This window comes from Bos indicus x Bos taurus, chromosome 21 (genome assembly GCF_003369695.1).
Source record: "Bos indicus x Bos taurus breed Angus x Brahman F1 hybrid chromosome 21, Bos_hybrid_MaternalHap_v2.0, whole genome shotgun sequence".
In the NCBI taxonomy this organism is placed as follows: Eukaryota; Metazoa; Chordata; class Mammalia; order Artiodactyla; family Bovidae; genus Bos; species Bos indicus x Bos taurus.
The window spans coordinates 27,022,028-27,042,698 of NC_040096.1; the positions used below are offsets into that span (position 1 = coordinate 27,022,028).

Genomic DNA, 20,671 nt, shown 5'->3' on the forward strand with positions numbered 1-20,671 from the left:
CAACCCAGGGATGGAACCGAGGTCTCCTGCACCGCAGGCTGATTCTTTGCCATCTGAGCCACCAGGGAAGCCCCTAAATAAACAAAATATATATGTGTTATATATGTATGTATGTATATATATATAAAGTTTTTTGTCTTTATTCATTCATCCATTGATGGACACCTAACTGGTTGCCATGTCTTGACTATTGTGAAAAATACTGCAGTGAACATAGGGGTGTATATATCTTTTCAAACTAGTGTTTCTGTTTTCTTTGGGTAAATATCAGAAGTGGAATTGTTGGATCATGTGGTAGTTCTATTTTTGATTTCTTGAGGAACCTCCATACTGTTTTCCACGCTGGCTGCACCAACTTCCATTCCCACACATAGTGCACAAGGGCTCCCTTCTCTCCATATCCTCACCAACACCTGCTGCTTCTTATCTTTTTGGTACCGGCCATTCTAACAGGTGTGAGGTGACATACTATTGTGGTTTTGATTTGCATTTGTCTCATGATTAGTGGTGTTGAGCACCTTTTCATATACTGAAACTTTGTTCTGTGTGATAGAATATACATCACACTATGGAATAATTTAAACAAAATTGAGTTTATACTTGTATATAGTTATTATTCAGTTATGCAATTTTGTATTTATATAATTAATAGCTTTGCATGCCATGTAAAATAGTCTTTGAAACACAACGTTTAATAACTTTCTAATACGTCATTATTTCTTTGATAATGCACAGAGCTTAGAAAAGCATGGTTAGAAAGACAAGTTCATCCATTGTGTGTAAAAGGGTGCGTACATATGTGCTAAGTTGCTTCAGTGGTGTCCAACTCTCTATGACCCCATGGACCATAGCCTTCCAGGCTTCCCTGTCCCTGGGATTCTCCAGGTTAAGAATAATGGAATGTGTTGCCATGCCCTCCTCCAGTGGATCTTCCCGACCTAGGGATCAAACCCGTGTCTCTTATGTCTCCTGCATTGGCAGGTGGGTTCTTTACCACTAGCGCCACCTGGGAAGCCCAGTATAAAAGAGTAACTTTGCAATTTTCCTGAAATACAATTTAACACTGTGTGTCTTTCCTGTGACCCAGTAATTCTATATCTGGAAACTTATTATCAGGCAATAATAAGAGGTGTGGACAAAAACGGATACACAAGATTTTTGTTTTAGCTTTATAATATCAGAGTTGGAAATCATCTAAAATGTTCAGCAGGAACCAAAACAGTTACATCACCGACAGCATCTCTGCGGGCTCTGCCTGTTTGTTGATGTGGCTTGTTTAGCATCAGATGCTTGCATCTTGAGGCACGGAACATATATCTGATCTATAAGTACATATCGGATGCGCCCCCTTCACACTGTACCTCTTCATTCCCTGCTGACTGCTTTACGATTAGGGATGTGGCTGGCCAAGGCTTGTCTCCTTTTCATTTCTCTGGCAACTCATGACTTCTGGCTGCAAAGATTCTTCAGATGGTGTCTTGGACATCAAACAGCGACAGCCCAACATTTGGTTACATAAAGTGCAAATGAATCATGAACACGTGGATTATATTTCCGTTCAAATACACAGGGATTTCAATTTATGGGAAATGGACTGTGGGCTGCATGAATTAGCACTAGGTTTGGGAAATTGGTTGAAACTCTGACCAGATCCTCAGTTTAGTTATATCCATCTGCTCTCCCCACCCCTCCTCCCGCCCCAATCCCCCTCCTTAGCACCCTGGAAATGACAGCTGTTTCGTTCCAGGGGATGCTAAAAGCTAGTCTCTTCTCCAAGAAAGACGGGAGGCCAACTTGATTTGCCAGAGGTTCCTGAAGTTTATTTCTTTTGTCCCAAAGCCAACGACGACTAAACAAAATACGAAACGGACCCTCCCTTCCCCTTGGCTTCTGTATTGGAACTTTCTTAATTTTCATTTCTCTCTTTTTAGTTTCTTCTCTGCCTTGATGTTGCATGTCTCTTCCAGTGCTGATCCCTTAAATGTTGGAATTTCCTGAGGCTCCCTCCTGAGCCCATTGTCCTTATTGTATTTTGTGCGTGCTCAGACGTGTCCAACTCTGTGCAGTCTCAAGGACTGTAGCACACCAGGCTCCTCTGTCCATGGGATTTTCCCTGCAAGAATGCTGGAGTGGGTTGCCATGCCCCCTTCCAGAGGATCTTCCTGACCCAGAGATTGAACCCCCATCTCTTGTGTCTCCTGCATTGGCAGGTATGTGCCTTACCACTAGTGCCACCTGGGAAGCCCCAGTTGCTTAACTGCAAATGGAATCCTGCAGAGAACAAGGACAGCAGCTGATTAAGGTGTGGAGGACAGGGGTTAGGGAGGATCAGAGACTAGAACAGCAGAAGGAAGAGGAAAGGGGACCCATGGCCCTAGAGGAACAGCTGCTGTGTCCCCCACAGACAGCACAGACTCAGAGACAACCACCAAGAGAGCTCCAGGCCAGCGGGGAGGCTGACGGCTCCCTGATGTTTCTCCTGACTCTGGGGCCAGTGTCAGGGGAAGGAGGTGTGAAGTGGCCTGGGAGTGAGACTGCCTTCAAGATCAAACTTAATGCCATCTCCTCCATGAAGTCTAGTCTACAGCAGGGGTCCTCAACCTCCAGGTCATGGACTGGTGGGTATCTCCTGTCAGATCAGCGGCGGCATTATATTAGAAATAAAGTGCACAACAAATGTAATGTGGTCCATGTACCCCAATATTCACGTAGCACTATTTACAACAGCCAGGACGTGGAAGCAACCTAGATGTCCATTGACAGATGACTGAATAAGGAATCTGTGGTACATACATGCAATGGAATATTACTCAGCCATAAAAAGGAATGCATTTGACTCAGTTCGAATAAGGTGGATGAAGCTAGAGCCTATTATCCAGAGTGAAGTAAGCCAGAAATACAAATCTTGTTTGTTAATGCATATATATGGAATCCAGAAAGATGGTACTGAAGACTGCTGTCTTCATAGCAGTGAAGACACAGACATAGAGAACAAATCTGTGGACACAGGTTGAGAGGGGGAAGGAGAGGGAGGGATGGATGGAGAGAGCAGCAGAGAAACCTGTACACTACCACATATAAAATAGACAGCCAGTGGGAAGTTGCTATATGACACAGGGCGCTCAAACCGGTGCTCTGTGACAACTTAGAGGGGTGGGATGGGGAGGGAGGTGGGAAGGAGGTTCAGGAAGGAGGGGACCTATATATACCTATGGCTGATTCATGTTGATGGATGGCAGAAACCAACACAGTATTGTAAAGCAGTTATCCTCCAATAAAAAATAAATTAATTAAAAATATATAATGTGCTTGAATCAACCCCAAACCATCCCTGGCATTTTCAGTCTGTGGAAGAACTATCTTCCACGAAATCCATCCCTAGTGCCCAAAAGGTTGGGGACCACTATGTGTTCTCATCACTGGGGTTCCTGTCCCTCCTTGAGCATGCTCCAGACCCTTAAGCCAGTCCAGTCCTCCCCCACTCTGCGTCCTCAGCTCCCCAGTGTCCTCCCACTCTGCCTTGTGGACACTGGACTGGATCTAGGCTTCACAACTTGGCTCTTGGACTTCCCTTGAGAATAAGCTCTGGCCTTTGGTGCTGCCTCCCTGTACTTCAGACTGCCTTGGAGAGGATGCCTGGCCTTGGGTAGACCCTGGGCCTCTGTCGAGTTGGCATCTATCCAGGCACATCTAGTTCCCCCTGGAGAGGTGGGATTCAGACAGTGGTCCTTTGTCTCCCTGGCTTAGGACTCGGTCAGTGTCTATTTCAGCATCCCTGCTGAGCCTCTCCCAGGTCTCCTCAGCTGGACCACTGAGTAATCTCTCCACTGCAAGACTGAACTCACATGACCTTCCAAATAGTGGGGTTATTACCTATCCATCACCTCCAGGGAGAGCAAAGACAGGACACCCCAGGGATTACCATGAGATTTTCGAGTTTGTTCTGGTTCCCAAGTCATCTCTGTGCCCCACTGGGTCCCCTGATGCTTCCTGCATCCCTGCCTGGGCTGGTGCTGCTATTTCTGTCCTTCTTGCTCCCTGAGCTGCAGCACACAGCCTGGCGGAAGCTCATGGTCAGCCAGCCAGCCAGAGGGTGGCCTCTAGAATCTGTGGACAACTTGTGAGTTCCTTCCCTACCTTCTTGTCTAGTTTGGAGGAGGTAACCAGGCTTTTTTTTTTTTTTTTTAATTTTATTGGAATGTAGTTGCTTCACAGTGTTGTATTAGTTTCTGCTATACTGCAAAGTGGATCAGCTATGTGGTAGTTTAGTTACTAAGTCGTGCCCGACTCTTTGTGACCCCATGGACTGTAGCCCACCAGTCTCCTCTGTCCATGGGAATTCCCAGGCAGGAAAGCTGGAATGGGCTGCTCTTTTCCTCCTCCAGGGTATCTTGCTGAGTTAAGGACTGAGTGTGTCTCCTGCATTGGCAGGAGTGTTCTTTACCACTGAGATACCTGGGAAACCTCATATTCTCTTATATTCTGTGTTTATAATTGAGACTGTGTCATCTGACCCCATCTCCATTCACTTGGGTTAGGGGTGTCTTCAGAGAGGACTGTCGTTGTTCAGTCGCTGAGTCATGTCTGACTCTTTGTGACCCCATGGACTGCAGCACACCAGGCCTCCCTGTCCATCACCATCTCCCACAGTTTGCCCAAGTTCATGTCTAATGAATCGATGATGCCATCCAACCATCTCCTGCTCTGTCGTCCCCTTCTCCTCTTGCCTTCAATCTTTCCCAGCATCAGGGTCTTTTCCAATGAGTCGGCTGTTCACATCAGGTGGCCAAAGCATTGGAGCTTCAGCTTCAGCATCAGTCCTTCCAAAGAATATTCAGGGTTGGTTTCCTTTAGGATTGACTGTTTTGATCTCCTTGCCTTCCAGGGGACTCTCAAGAGTCTTCTCCAGCACCATAGTTTGAAAGCATCACTTCTTCAGCACTCTGCCTTCTTTATTGTTCAGCTCTAACATCCGTACATATATAAATGTGTTCCTTTTGGAAAAGTAGGAAATGCAGAGAAAAAGAAATGAAAAGCATTTATAATCTCTCTCACTAGCCAGAGATAATCTCTGTTTATGTTGATATGTTTATATACTTATGTTTATTGATATACTATCAATAATAATCTATTTTCAGAAAGAAATGCAATTTTCCATATTTCTCTGTTATTGAACTTAACTCTTTAACCCCCATTTTTCTGGACAGTGGGTTTTTAAAAATATTTATTTACCTGGCTGCACTGGGTCTTAGTTGCAGCACTTGGGACTTTTAGCTGTGGCATGTGGGATCTAGTTCCCCAACCAGGGATTGAACCCAGGCCCCTGGCATTGGGAGTGTGGAGTCTTCGACACTGGACCACCAGGCAAATCCTGAAGATAGAAAATGGATTTTGCTAATCCAAAGTAAATTTAATCATTCCTGGTTTACTCCCGATTTTAGTCAGGTCTCCTCTGGGTTCCTGCTCAGCCAGTTGAGGGTCTCCCTGCCTGGTTATTATGTGAGATGGTGGCACTGGGGAACGTGTACAGAGCCTGTGGTCCTCTCTTTGAGGCATTCTCTGTAGAGGAAGCCAGCTTCTCCTTTGTCTGAGAGGTTCCATCCCCTCCGTGTTAGCCATCCAGGGATCTTATTCTCTCACCACAAAGGTCCCCCTGCTTTGTCCACATCCAGCCGCCCGGGGCTCCTGGGTCAGCTGGGGCCTTCAGGTATTCTGGGCATCTCTTCCAAGTTCACCTCTTCAGGGAACTTCCAGCTCCTCTCTCCCACCCTACCTCTATCCTCCCATGGGAACTCAGGGGACTGTTCCAGGATCTTGGTCTAACCATCCCACGTGAACATTTCCAATCCGAGTTGGCTCAGGACACTCAAATGAGGCTCTTTTCTCCCAGCATTTCAGGCAGAAAGTGGGACCCAGGTCTCTGTGTTATGTCTTATCCCTAATATGTACTATCTAAGTGTCTTGGTGCCAACCACAAAGGGGCAGAAGTGAGGAGTTCCTCTGCAGCCATGTGTTCTTTGAAACTCATTTTCCCTTCAGTTGGGCAGACTTTTATCTTCTTTCAAATAAGAAAATAGCCTCTCTTATATCATCAAGTGTTTTTCCCAAATCTGTGGGTTTATGGTATAAATTTTGTGCTCTGTATCCTCCAGACTTTGCTCTTTGTACTCCAGGCCAAGCTTTCATCATTGAAGAAACAAACAAAATACACACAAATTCAAATGTGTCAGTGTCCTATTGCTGGGGTAACAAATTGCCACAAAATGAGTAGCTTAAAACAATACATAGAGGGACTTCCCTGGTGGTCCAGTGGTTGGGACTCTGCCTGCCAATGCAGGGGACATGGGTTCGATCCCTGCTCCAGGAAGATCCCATGTGCCACAGGGTAACTAAGCCCGAGCGCCACAGCTACTGAGCACTTGCTCTAGAATCTGTGAGCTGTAACTACTGAAGCCTGCATGCCCTAGAGTCCATGCTGTACAATAAGAGAAGCCACTGCAGTGAAAAGCCTGAGCACCGCAACTAGAGAGTAGCCCTTGCTCATTGCAACTAGAGAAAGCTCAGCGCAGCAGTGAAGACCCAGCACAGCCATAAATAAATAAATTGATTAAAAGACACAAACACAAACTATCTTAAAGTGCTGGAAGTCAAAAGTCCAAATTGGGTCTCCATGGGGTAGGATGAAAAGTGTTGGCGGAGTTAGCATTCTTATCTGGGCACTGGAGGGGAGAATCCTTTCCTTTGCTTTTGCTGGCTCCTGGAGGCCATCTCCATCCTTGGCTTATGGCCCCCATCTGCATCATCAAAGACAGCAGTGTCGCTTCTTCAAGACTCTGTCTAACTCTGACCTCCTCTTCTGCCTCCCTGTCCCACTTTTAAGGACACTTCTGACTTTATTGGGCCCACCTGGGCCATCTAGGATAATCCCTTTATTTTATTTTAATTGGAATATAGTTGCTTTACATTGTTGTGTTAGTTTCTGCTGTACCACAAAGTGAATCAGCTATATATATATATATATATATATATATATATATATACCGTCTCTCTTGAGCCTGCCTCCCACACTGTCCATCCCACCCCTCTAGGTCATCACAGAGCACTGAGCTGAGCTCCCTGTGCTATACAGCAGCTTCCCCCTAGCTAGCTATTTTACACATGGTAGTGTGTAAAGGTCAATTCTACTGTCTCAGTTTGTCCCACTATTTTAAAGTCAGCTGATTAGCAACCTTAATCCCCTCTTGCATGTAATATAGCATGTTCGCAGGTCCCTAAAAATAGCATGTGGACATCTTTGGAGGGGCCACTCTTCTGCCTACTAATCGAGTAATAATTCCTTTGTCAAAGACTTAATTCATATGATCAAAAGCTATGACCTCAGAAGTATAGTCTTTGTTATTGATTTAACAAAGTTTACTTTGGAGTCCCAAAGCCAGTGATTTAACTTAAAAAAATTTTTTTTAATTTAAAAATGTTTCTACCATCCTATAAGTGTTATGAATTGAAAGCTATTGCTATTCTCTGACTTTGAGAATAACCTAATGGATATTGGAAAACTTAATGGATACTGGGAAGCCCATGAAGAAAAAGAAAAATCCCTCTTTCTTTTTTTTTTTTCTGGCTATGCTTTGATGTGTGTGATCTTAGTTCTTCCACCAGGATGGAATCTGTGGCCCCTGCAGTGGGAGTGGAGAGTCTTAACCACTGAACCACCAGGGAAGTACTCCCCCCACCCCCACATCCCTCAATTTTAGTTCTCCAAATTTAATTTTGCTTCATAAATATGGATCACACTACACACTCTGTGTTTGTTACCTGATTTAATTCGCTTAGTGATGTAATACATTTCTGACAATGTTGTTGTTCAGTCGCTCAGTTGTGTCTGATTCTTTTGCGAGTCCATGGACTATAGCCCCAGGCTCCTCTGTCCATGAAATTCTTCAGGCAAGAATACTGGAGCGGGATGCCATTTTCTTCTCCAGGGGATCTTCCTGACCCAGGGATCAAACCCAACTCTCCTGCCACTAGCAAGTGGGTTCATTACCCCTGAGCCACCAGGAAAGCCCTTCTATGACAATAAATCTTTATTACATCATTTTAGTTTCTGCAGACTATTCCCCTGTCTAGCTGGCTTCCCATTGCTGACGCTCCTGGGAACCACTAGAATGCAAGGCCAGTGTCTGGCCCTCGTGGTTCTTTGTGCATAGAGTACCTGCAGCATGCTGCAGGTCCATGGCCTGGGCAGTCAGTTGGTTACTACGAGCAAGGTAGAGCAGGCAGCAGGAAGTGCCAGCTCTGGATCCAAACCCTCATCCTGGGAGAAGGATGACCCTCAGGGAACTTTTCTGACTCCAGGTGCTGACAGCAGAGTTGTTTTTTTGTTTTTTTTTTTTTCATTTTTTTCCCCCTGGCACCCTGGAGCACTGCCCAGAGAAATGATTATTTGAGGGAGGTGGGGAGGCGGAGTGGTCACAGTGACCTGGAGGTGGTTTAATTGAGTGATGGTGATTCAAGACTGAACAGTGGGGCTGAGTGAAGTTAGACAGAGAAGGAGGGACGTTATTTGACATCCCTTATGGGCAGAATCTTTAAAAAGAGGTGATAAGAATGAATTTATTTACAAAACAGACTCACAGACTTAGAGAAGGATCTTATGGTTGCCAGAGGGAAGGATATGGGGGAGGGATAGTTATGGAGTTTGGGATGGACCTGTGCATACTGCTATATTTAAAGTGGATAACCAACAAGGACCTACTGTATAGCACAGGGAACTCTGCTCAATGTTATACAGCAGCCTGGATGGGAGGCGAGTTTGGGGGAGAATGGATACATGTATATGTATGGCTGAGTGAGTCCCTTTGCTGTTCACCTGAAACTATCACAGCATTGTTAATCGGCTACACCCCAATAAAAAATTTAAAAAGTTTTATTTAAAAAAGACTATGAATGGGGACTTTCTTGGTGGTCCAGTGGCTAAGACTCTGCGCTCCCAAGGCAGGGGGCCCAGATTTGATCCCTGGTCAGGGAACGAGATCCCTCATGCAACTAAGATCCGGTGCAGCCAAATAAGTATTTTTTAAAAGGCTCTAAATGGGGGAGTGACATCGGTCAGGAGGCCAGAGGCGTCCATGGCGGGGGCTCACCCCTAGAAGACCTGGGCCACTTGGCAGGCGACAGGTAACCCAGGAGCTGACACTCCTGCTTAGGGTCTGTCACTCCTGCTTCCCTGGTGGCTTTTTCTCGATCAAACATAGCAGGCTTTTACTTGCATCTGCTGTCACATTGCCGTGTCCTGAAAACCATCACATTCTTCCCCAGCTTTCGGCCCCGACTCTTTGCCCACTTACGGTATATTCTTTTGGTCTTTCTGGTGGGGGGAATCCAAAGATTTCTTTAACCCAGCAATCAAATTGGTCATTTAAAATAATAGTATGCCTTGTCCAAGTCTAAAAATAGATCCTTCAGGGTATGGGAAGGCTAACAAGGGGAAGTTGGGCAGAGAACACTGCGAAAGTTTCGGAGCCCAGTTCCCCAGGGCTGTGTCCACTTTTCTTTCATCCCTCCTCCTCTTGACAAGGGCGGGAGTCAGGGCGCCTTCTGTTTGTCTTGATTCAAGTCAGCCTCCACCTTCCCCCGAGCCCAACTGCCCTTCGCAGGACACAGACTGCATTCACCCCGCCTCACTCCACCCCAGCTTCGCGCGGATTTTATGAAAGCCGTTTTCACTGGGATTCAACAGGCGCTGTGTGTGTGTGGCGTGTGTGAAGGAGAAAATGAATCACTTCGACTTTGGGCAAGGACTGGAGGTGTCGTGTTTGTCCCTTGCAATGACATAAACACACCAGAACTCATTAAGAAGAAAAAAAAAAGATTGAGGGTGGGAAGTTGTGGGGGAACGGACTCCAGCCCTTGGGATGATCTGAAAAGTTCAGCACGTTTTCCATACATTAGACCTCAGAGAGCATCGTGTTCTGCCCGCTCGCAACGGACTCCCAGTCCAAGGGAAAGTTTGAGGTTTTACATTTCTGTTTGTGGTACAGGAAAAGGCTTGTGATCTGAGGGCTTGATTCAGTGAAATTACATCGCCTTCTACACATTCGCTTCGCAAGGAGGGCAGGAGTTGGAAGCAACTGTTTTGAGACGTTAAAGATTTGCTGGCAGAGGGAAAGGGATTTTTTTTTCTTCCCTCCCTGCCGGCGGGGGGAGAAACAGTTCTAACGAGGAGTTACTTTGTAATTTTAACTCCCATTCAAATACTCCCAGCCCTAGAAGCTGCTGTTGATCCCCCAAGACTTCTTGATCCGAACCCAGAGGGACCAGTCACTGCTCTCCCACATCCTCAGAGCCCCCCGACATGAGTTTGCAGAAGAGGGTCTTCCCACGAAAGGAGAATGGTGAGTGGGGCTGAATCACGGGGAGGTGGAGATGGAGAGTTTGACTTTTTCTTTTTGACGTTCTCCCAGAGGAGTGGAAGCATGGAAAAGCATCGTTGGGGTTATACTGTGTTGTGTTTGTGTGTGTGTGTGTGTGTGTGTGTGTGTGTGTGTGTGTGTGTGTGTGGTGCAGTCCCTCCCTGTCTGTCTGCGTTGTCCTCACGGAGGCTGGCTGAGTGCTCATTAGGCTGCTTGTCAGAAGGGTGAAGGGTGGGCTTTATTGCAGGACCACCCAAAGGGGATGAGAGAAAGCCCTGGCTAGGGCAGCCGGTTTGTACCTGCCCTTCCTTCCTCTGTGAGGGGTCCTGGCAACTTTCAGGGGCAAGAGCATCGATGTCAAATGTCCAGAGTTGTCAGAGTCCCCACGGCTGTGCTCCGCTTCTAACAGGATGCAGAACAGGAGGGGATGCTGCTCAGCGTCTGGGGGAGACAGGAGAACAAGTCTCTGGAGCAGGGACCCCCTCAGAGCCTTCTCGGATCTAAGTGCTGAGAGGGGCGCCAGGTACTCGGGCCAGACTCCCTGCCTTGCCGCAGGTACAGCCTCTGCAATGGATCAGATGGTTTCTTATAACAACCTCCTTCTTTCACTCCGGAAACATAAACAAACAGGCATCAGGGGAAAGGATTTTAACCCCTCAGCCCAGCTTTTTAAGTCAACACTGGCAAAGCTTCAGCTCTGTTGTAACTTTGGCAGAAGAGAATAAACACGTGGTTTTCTTTTAAAAAAGAAAGAGAAGCAAGTCAAAGGCACATTTCTGACTTTTCTAGCTCCAGAAGGAAGATACGGCCGAGAGGCTGGAACCCTGAGATCCATTTGGTTAGGTTCCATTAAAGTGTCTCCGACTTCAGAAGAAAGGCAGTGGAGCATAGGGACCAAGACCCCAGGGCTGCAGGGTCTGGCTACTGAGATGGAACCTTAGCTCTAAGATGAATGGGCTACTTGGTTTGGGGAAAGGTAATTAACCTCTCGGGGCTTTCCTATTGGCTCAGTGGTAAAGAATCTGCTTGCCAGTACAGGAGACATGGGTTCAATCTCCCTGGTTTGGGAAGATCCCCTGGAGGAGGTCATGACTACCCACTCCAGTATTCTTGACTGGAGAATCCCATGGACAGAGGAGCCTGGTGGGCTACAGTCCATAGGGTTGCAAAGAGTCAGACATGACTGAGTGAATAACACTTCACCCCACCACCAATTTTCTATTTGTCAATCTACAGAGAGTGCAGTTGCTTTCTCAGACACTTGGAATTCATTCTCAACAGATTATTTAGCGCAGTCTCTGCTTCAGGCACTGTGCTGGGCTCTGAGGATATACTGGGAAACTGGAGATAAAAAGCACACATACGCATCAATATGATGACAAGAGGATTCGTCACTATGAGAGGCTGTCACTGGGGAACTGGCCTAGTCTGGTGGTCAGGGTGGGCCTCCCTAAGAAGGCGCCAGTTGAGTTGTGTGTGGAGCTTCGGGAGTTAGGTTGGGTGCAGAGGTAGAGAAGCAATGAGAAATGAACTGTCTCAGATCTTATGAGCTTAACATCGCCTCTGTGTGCTTCGTAAACATCTGTCCATCAGTCTGTTTTCCTCACAGCATCTTTCAAAAAATCATCCTGGTTGGACTTCGCTGGTGGTCCAGTGCCTGGGTATCCACCTTGCAATGCGGGGAAACGGGTTCAATGCCTGGTCTGGGAAGATCCCACATTCCTTGGGGCAACTAAGCCCTCGAGCCACAACAAAAGATCCTGCATGCTGCAACTAAGACCGAGGCAGTCAAATAAAATTAAAAAAAAATTTTTTAAAGCATCCTGGTGACTTGTCAGTGCAGGGAAAAAAGAGGTTTTGCTGGTGGAGCCAGGCCTCAAGAGCCCTTCTCTCCATGTGTCAGCCCGTTATCTCTCTTCCCCACATCTGCTGGCTAACCCTGGAGGGTGCCTCTTAGAAATCTCTCCGTAAATACCAGCACCTCCCTCCACCTGGGGGGCTTTCAGCACAGGTGCTGATTTAGGACCCTGATGGGCATGGACTCACTGGATCTTCCCCTGCATCCCTATGAGGCAATGTGTGCACTAGTCACTCAATCGTGTCTGACTCTCTGCGACCCCATGGACTGTAGCCCACCAGATTACTCTGTCCATGGAATTCTCCAGGCAAGAATACTGGAATGGGTTTCCATGCCCTTCTTCAGAGGATCTTCCCAACCCAGGGATTGAACCCAGGTCTCCCATATTGCAGGCCGATTCTTTACAGTCTGAGCGAGCCACTGGGGAAAGCCTTGTCTTTATTATAAGGTGAGCAGAAATGGGGCCTGGGGAGCTTATCCAAACGGTGAGCAGCAGGACTGAGGTTTGAACCCAGGCAGCTCTGTTTCATGCTAAAGCGTGAATTCTTAGCATGTGGCTGAAAAATAACTACAGCGATCCTTAGACACATAACAGACCAATTGCCATGCTGATGTTTCTACTTGGCGTTAGGCTTCTCAGTTCCTGTGAAGTTATCAGAACCATCACCATTATGGCCTCAGAAAACCACATCAGGGACACAATTGATTTCATACCTCCCCCAGTTATCAACTTAGCTTGCTTTCAATTGTGTTCTTTCCAAAATATTATTATCAAAAATGTTCAAACATATAGGGAAGTGGAAAGAATTGTAGTCAACAAGCATATACCTACTATTTGATTCTACAAGCAATGTTTCTTTGCCTTGTTACGTGACTATCCATCCCACCAACCCTCTATCCACCACCCATGCATCCATCTTATTTTTTTTAATTTTTAAAAATATATTCATTTATTTTGACTGCACTGGGTCATTGTTGCTGTGCACAGGCCTTCTGTAGTTGTGGTGAGTGGGGGCTACGCTCTAGCTGTGCACAGGCTTCTTCTTGCAGTGGCTTCTCTTGTTGCAGAGCACAGACTCTGGGGCACATGGGCTCATTGCGGTGCATGGGCTTAGTTGCCCCTCAGTACGTGGGATCTTCCAGACCAGGGATGGAACTCATGTCCCCCGTCTTGCAAGGTGGATTCTTAAGCACTGGACCAGCAGGGAAGTTCCCATCTTATATTTTTAATACATTTCCAAATAAGTTTCAGGCACCCCTACACTTCACTTCTAAACACTTCAGCATGTATATAATGAAAACAAGCTCAGTATTTGGTGACTGTTCTTCTTTCAGGTAAAGTTTACACACAGTGAAATGTATGTACCATTCGATTAATCTTGAAAAACAGATACACCTGAGAAACTTACCTTATTAGGAACATTACTCTCACCCCAGAAGGCTCTCCCATGTCCTTCCTCAGTTGCTTTCAGTTTTTACTAATATTAATAATATGTTATGTGCCACTAGATGCAAAGACCTAATTTAATAAAATACAGTGAGAGTTGGACCATAAAGAAGGCTGAGAGCCGAAGAACTGATGCTTTCGAATTGTGTTGCTGAGAAGACTCTCAAGAGTCCCTTGGACTTCAAAGAGAGCAGACCAGTCCATCCTAAAAGAAATCAACCCTAAATATTCCTTGGAAGCACTGATGCTGAAGCTGAAGCTCGAATACTTTGGCCACCTGATGCGACGAGCTGACTCATTAGAAAAGACCCTGATGCTGGGAAAGATTGGGGGTGGGAGGAGAAGGGGATGACAAAGGATGAGATGGTTGGATGGCATCACCGACTCAATGGACATGAGTTTGAGCAAGCTCCAGGAGATAGTGAAGGGCAGGGAAGCCTGGTGCACTGCTGTCCATGGAGTCGCAGAGTCAGACACGACTGAGAGACTAAACAACAGCAATAAAGTACAGCACTGCTTCATCCTATGCTGGTCTCATGGGCAGAGCCCTTGGTGGCAAAAGTGCCCAGCTCTGCTGGGTAGACCTCACAGTGAGTTCAAGTTTAGATTTTGGCTGGGGTTTAGGGAGAAGGGAGCAGCATCAAGCAGATGGTTTTGGGGGGCAGAGGAGAAGCAGGTACAGATAATGGTGCGGGCTGGGCATAGGGTTGGAATGGGGCTCCGGGCTCTGACAGCAAGGTTAGCAATAGGCCAGGACGGAGGAGACAGAGCAGGTGCCCTTCATGGGAACTGGACGCTTGGGTGGCAAAGAGAACCATGTCAAGGCTCTGTATATACTCACATGTCCCAGGGCCTCACGTGGGGTCCCCTTGGAGGGTCCCCTCCCCAGGCTTTTTTCACAGGAGATGCCCTGTATGTCCTGCTGCAGACCAGGCTGGTCCAGGAATTGGAGCCAGGGTGAGCATCTGTCCCTGGGAAGATGAACACGGAAGCAGCCAGAATGGGTATCATGCAGTGTAGGGTGTATGCATTTTAACGTCTGAATGGCTGAGATGGTATGAGATGAAAACGGACTTCTGGCTCCTGCACCCTGCCTTCTGTCCTGGTCGAGGATGCCATCTAGGGTACCATAGGCGGAGTGCTGCTGGAGGAAGGCAACACTGATGCTTCTTGAAACAGCACCACGCATCAGGCAGTGAGAACCTTCTTATTGAAATCTTTTTTGAAAATTGATTTTTATTTATTAAAGCTGTGCTGGGTATTCATTGCTATGTAGGCTTTCCTCTAGTTGCAGTGAGCAGCGGCCTCTAGTCATCGCAGTGCGAGGGCTTCTCATTGTGGTGGCTTCTCTTGTGGAACATGGGCTCTAGACGCACAGGCTCTAGATTCATAGGCTCTAGATACACAATTTCAATAGTTGCAGTGTCTGGGCTCATAGTTGTGGTACATGGGCTTAGTTGCTCCATGGCATGTGGGATCCTCTTGGACCAAGGATTGAACCCGTGTCTCCTGCATTGGAGGTGGGTTTTTTATTTTTATTTTTTTAGGTTTTTTTTTTAAATTATTTATTTTTAATGGAAGGATAATTGCTTTACAGTATTATGTTGGTTTCTGCCAAATATCAACATGAATCAGCCACAGGTATTCGTATGTCCCATCCCTCTTGAACCACCCTCCCACCTCCCTCCCCATCCCACCCCTCTAGGTTGTTACAGAACCCCCATTTGAGTTCTTCGAGTCATACAGCAAATTCACACTGGCTCTCTATTTTACATATGGTAATGTATGTTTCCACGAGAGTCCCTTGGACAGCAAGGAGATCCAACCAGTCCATCCTAAAGGAGATCTTCCTGAGTATTCATTGGAAGGACTGATGCTGAAGCTGAAACTCCAATACTTTGGCCACCTGATGCGAAGAACTGACTCATCTGAAAAGACCCTCATGCTGGGAAAGATTGAAGGCAGGAGGAGAAGGGGACAACGGAGGATGAGATGGTTGGATGGCATCACCGACTCAATGAACATGAGTTTGAGTAGGCTCCAGGAGTTGGTGATGGACAGGGAAGCCTGGCGTGCTGCAGTCCATGGGGTTGCAAAGAGTCGGACACAGCTGAGGGACTGAAATGGATTGAACTGAGTGTGTGTTTCCATTTTACTCTCCGTACATCCCGCTCTCCCCTTCCACCCGCTCCTGCCCCACCTCGTGTCCCTAAGTCTGTTCTCTATGTCTGTGTCTCCGCTGCTGCCAGCACGTGGATTCTTTACCACTGAGCCACCAGGGAAACCCTTAAAAGGCTGATAATAACACATGTCACAAAGGAGATAGCTGAAGCTCAGAAGGGGGCATGGCTTATCCCAGGCCGCACAGCCAGTCAGCAACAACCTGAGAGTAAGAGTTCAGGCCTCTGAACTCCTGGACCATGGTGGGCTTTTCCCGCCATACCCTTCCTGTGACTGGAGGGTACATACGCATACCTGGGCATGCAGTTAGTTATATTTGCCTGTCTCTGTCTCTATTATATCTGACCTATGCATATATCTCTCTATGCATCTGACCACAGAGACATCTGACCTCTCTCCCTCCTTCCTCCTGCCTTTTTTTCCTGTTTTTTTTTTTTTTTTTTTCTCTTCTCATTCCTTCCTCCAATAGCTATTTAACATCCAGGGACTGTGCAGGGCTACAGAGAGAGAGAAGACACAGTCCCTGGCATCAGGGATCTCACAGTAAATGGATAAGACCCTGATGAGAGAGCTTTGAGATGACAGCAGAGCAGCCCCTAATTCCATCGGTGAATTGGGATGGAGGTATCATGGAAGACTTCCTGGAGGAGGTGGCTCTGAGCCAAACATGAGAGCCGGCTGAGAAGCAGGGGCTTTGTGAGTTAGAAAAGGGCAGCATGTGCATGTGCTGAGGTGCGGAAGTGGGAGAAGGCACGAAGCCTCCGGAGGAGTTTCCAGCCTGGGGGAGATGAGCCTGTGACCTCGGGCTGGAATTGAACATTTTTACTTATTGAGTCAGTCATATCATGACAATAACAAATTAAGAAAAGAAAGCAGGGATTTCTTCATCTTTAAAAACGTTGCTTTCTGAAGCAAGTCAGGAAGCGGCTTTCCTTCGATAACTGTGTGGGCAGGAGGACTGCAGGAGGGGGCCTGGCTGTTCCCTCCCAACCCTGGCTCACCCCTCGTCCTGTCTGAACACATACTGAACAGAGCCGGGCCCCTGGCTCAGAAAGCTCCAGCATCCTGTAAGAGCCAGAAAAGATGAGGGACTCAACTATGTCTACACCCTTATAAGAGGCAAGACCCCAGACTGAACACATGGTTCCTGCCTAAATCTTGTGGAATGGAAACAGCCCCCACCTCCATCCTGTCCTGGGTGTGTCAGTCATGCATGAAAACCTGGCCTTTTCTTGTGGCCGGGTGGAGGGCAAGCAAGCACACCGTGTGCAAACCTTCCTGATCAGGGCCTGGAAAAAGCGCCACCCAAACACCAACCTTTCCCTCTCTCTTTGGTGCTTAACCCTTTCTCAACCTCCAGCCCCTGTGCCTGGGCTGCCGGGTGGGGTAGGAATTTCCAGATTGCTCAACTCCGCCTGGTTTGTTTATTCAGTGTTTATTCCAAGGGCCAGAATGGCCTGGGCTTTGTTGTTAGATAACCTTGGGCTCAAATGCTGGCTCCGTGCCTTGGGAAAGCCTGTTACCAGCTGGTGCCTCCTCTTTCTCCCTTCCTCATCCAGAAAATAGGAATAATGAATAGCACCAACCCTATAAGTTAACTGTGGAGATGGATGCTGTGTCGACAGTACTTAGTAGGGTGGCTCAGAGCAAGTGCTTCGCGAATGACCGCTGTTGCTGTTATTTTTGGCCGCACCACACAGCATGTAGGATCTTAGTTCCCTGTACAGGGATTGAACTTGTGCCCCTGCAGTAGAAGCTCAGAATCATAACCACTGGACTGCTAGGGAAGTCCCAGTTGTTACTGTTATTAACCAGTCAAGCTTCTGTACCTCCAAATGTTCCATCCTGTAGCTGTGAATTAAACCAAGTGATTCTGCTTGTCCAATCCAAAGGGCCACTGATGCTCTCAGAAGTAAACTCTCTTCTCTCAGAGAGAACTTGCTCACTCTTTTCTTATCTGTGGCCTTGAGAAACTAGGAGAGAGGGTCAAATAGGTTAAGTTCCATCTAAACCTGAGCATAATCACCTATATTAGATTAAGAAAATGTCTTCCAGAACTCCCTGTAGACTCTAAAATACAAACAAATGTAGATGCTCATTACATGGCATTAGTCATTTATTTATTCATTCAGTTTGGGGTTGATTCATTCAGCAAGTGTTTACTGAGCTCTTCTGGACCAGCCGTGCCCTAGGGCTGCAGACCCCACAGTGAACAAATCTGATGAATTCCTCCTGTCTGGGGTGTTTGCACTCTAAATGGGACGTAGAAATACAAACCACAGACCAAATAGACTACAGGACATCTTCAGATGGTGACGAGTTCTATGAAGAAAGTAAAGGAGATATACCACATCTTTTTTATCCATTCCTCTGTCAATGAACATCTAGGTTGCTTCCATGTCCTGGCTATTGTAAACAGTGCAGCAATGAACATTGAGGTGCAAGTGTCTTTTCTGAATTATGGTTTTCTCTGGGTTTATGCCCACAAGTGGGATTGCTAGGTCATATGGTAGCTCTGTTTTTAGTTTTTTAAGAAATCTCTGCGCTGTTCTCCATAGTGGCTGTACCATCTTACATTCTCACCAACAATGTAGGAGAGTTCCCTTTTCTCCACACCCTCTCCAGCATTTATTGCTTGTAGATTTTTTTTTAATGATGGCCATTCTGATGGGAGTGAGGTGATAGCTCATTGCAGTTTTGATTGTGTTTCCGTAATAATTAGTGATGTTGAGCATCTCTTCATGTGTTTGTTGGCCCTCGCGGTGGGAGTTTTTAATTCCATTTGGCAGCTGAGTGAACCAAGGCTGGGACATGACCGACATCCCACAGTAGGATCTGGCCAAGCTTGGTGTGTGGTTCAGGGGCCCCCACTTCTCACCCACGTGGGGCTCTCCAGATGCATCCTCCCAGCTTTCTTCAGGCACGAGCTCACCTTTTGGGAGTGTCGGAAGCAGAGGGGAGGGTCTCCTTTTCCTGGAAGAGTCCCAGGTGGCACGGATGTCTCCACCAGGAGAGAAACCGCACTCAGTGAAGGTCTGGGCCGGAATGAATTCACCTGCTGAGAGTGAGCAGGTGGGTGTCATCTGAAGATGGAGAAGCAGGACCTGGATTCAGACACAAGGACAAGGTGTGGGAGGGAGACTGTAGGGCCCGCAGAGGCTGTGGGGTCTGGAAGGGCCAGGCTGGCCTCCTGGGCTGCCAGATCGCCCCCAGCCTTTCTCTGCCAGTGAAACAGCCTTGGTGGTCTACCCCTGGGCTTAAGCCCTGACTGCATCACAGGTGTGAGCAGAGCAGGCGACACTGACCAAGGTTCCCTGCACTTTATACAGTTTTATTTATTTTTGGCTGTGCTGGGTCTTCATTGCTGCACAGGCTTTCTCCAGTTGTGACGAGCAGGGGCTCCTCTCTAGTTGTGGTGCACAGTCTTCTTATTGCGGTGGCTTCTCTTGCTGTGGAGCACAGGCTCTAGGGCACACGGGCTTCAGGAGTTGCTGCTCCCAGACTCTAGAGCACAGGCTCAGCAGTTGTAGAGCTTAGCTGCTCCATGGCATAGGAGATCTTCCCAACCCAGGGATAAAACCAGCGTCTCCTGCATTGCAGGCAGATTCTTTACCACTGAACCACCGGGGAAGCCCTGCACTTGAGAAGTTACTACACTGCACCCCAGACTCAGCCCTGCCATGTGGAACTCCCCCCACACCCGTTGACAAAGGCAGCTTTATCCCCAAAGCGCCTCCCTTGTGACCATGGGCCCCTGTCCCAGCGATGGCCAGATTTCCAAAGCCTTGCATGGCTTCCCACGGATTGCACCTACACCCTCATTAAAGCCCCCAGCCAGCCCTGAAACATTTGGTGGTGAGCGTCAGAAAGCATTCCGTTTGTTAGAAGAGAGGGTCACACAAAAGTCCCAGCCTGGTCCATACAAACAGCTCACAGAGGCTGTGCTTAGGACAAAAGTGTGGGATGGTCTTTAAGGGGCAGACGGGTTAAATGTCACCCTTAGATCAGGCTCTCCAGGGGGACATGCGGGGGAAAAGCACTCTGCCCACGTGATTAGAGTCCCAGTAGGACACATAGAAGTGCCTTGTCCCCTGATGCTGTGGTTCTCAACTTGCTCTACGTAAGTGAAGTCCTTGGTTCTTGAACTTGTGCCTGTGTGCTCAGTCATGTCCGAATGATTGCAGCCCCATGGACTGTAGCCCACCAGGCTCCTCTGTCTATGGGATTCTCCAGGCAAGAATACTGGGGTGGTTTGCCACTTCCTTCTCCAGGGGATCTTCCCAATCCAGGGATTCAGCTTGTGTCTCCTGCATTGGCAGATGGATTCTTTACCGCTGAGCCATCTGGGAAACTCCCTTGAACTTGAGCAACCACCAGATGATCCTGGAGGGCTTATAAAATGGAGTGCCAGGCCAGGCCCCATACTCAGAGATTCTGATTCTGGAGGACTAGGTGCAGCTTAAGAATTGGTATTTCTAGAAGAATCTTCCATGGGTTCAAACTTGTTACACAACTTATTTTTTCCATTGTTTTCCCTGGGGCATCCCTATTGATGCTGACAACTGGCTTGGGGACATCAGGCTTGGGACAGACAGGCTCCCAAAAGCCAGTTTCTTTCTCTCTCTCCCTTTTTTAAAAACATGTTTGGCTATACCACATCTTAGGGCTTCCCAGGCAGTGCTAGTGGTAAAGAACCTGCCTGCTAATGCAGGAGACACAAGAGACATGGGTTTGATCCTTGGGAAGAATTCCATGGACAGAGGAACTTGGCAG

The 20,671-nt window shown here is 47.4% G+C and overlaps 1 protein-coding gene across 1 annotated transcript in view; it reads left to right on the forward strand.

Annotated features, from left to right (window-relative positions):
* Positions 1 to 20,671, forward strand: part of IL16 (interleukin 16) — a 126,514-nt gene that overhangs the window by 4,246 nt on the left and 101,597 nt on the right. The window contains exon 2 of the mRNA XM_027521457.1: positions 10,264 to 10,394. Within this exon, the coding sequence (XP_027377258.1) occupies positions 10,355 to 10,394 (40 nt within the window). The 5' untranslated portion in view covers positions 10,264 to 10,354. The remainder of the gene's footprint in view (positions 1 to 10,263; positions 10,395 to 20,671) is intronic.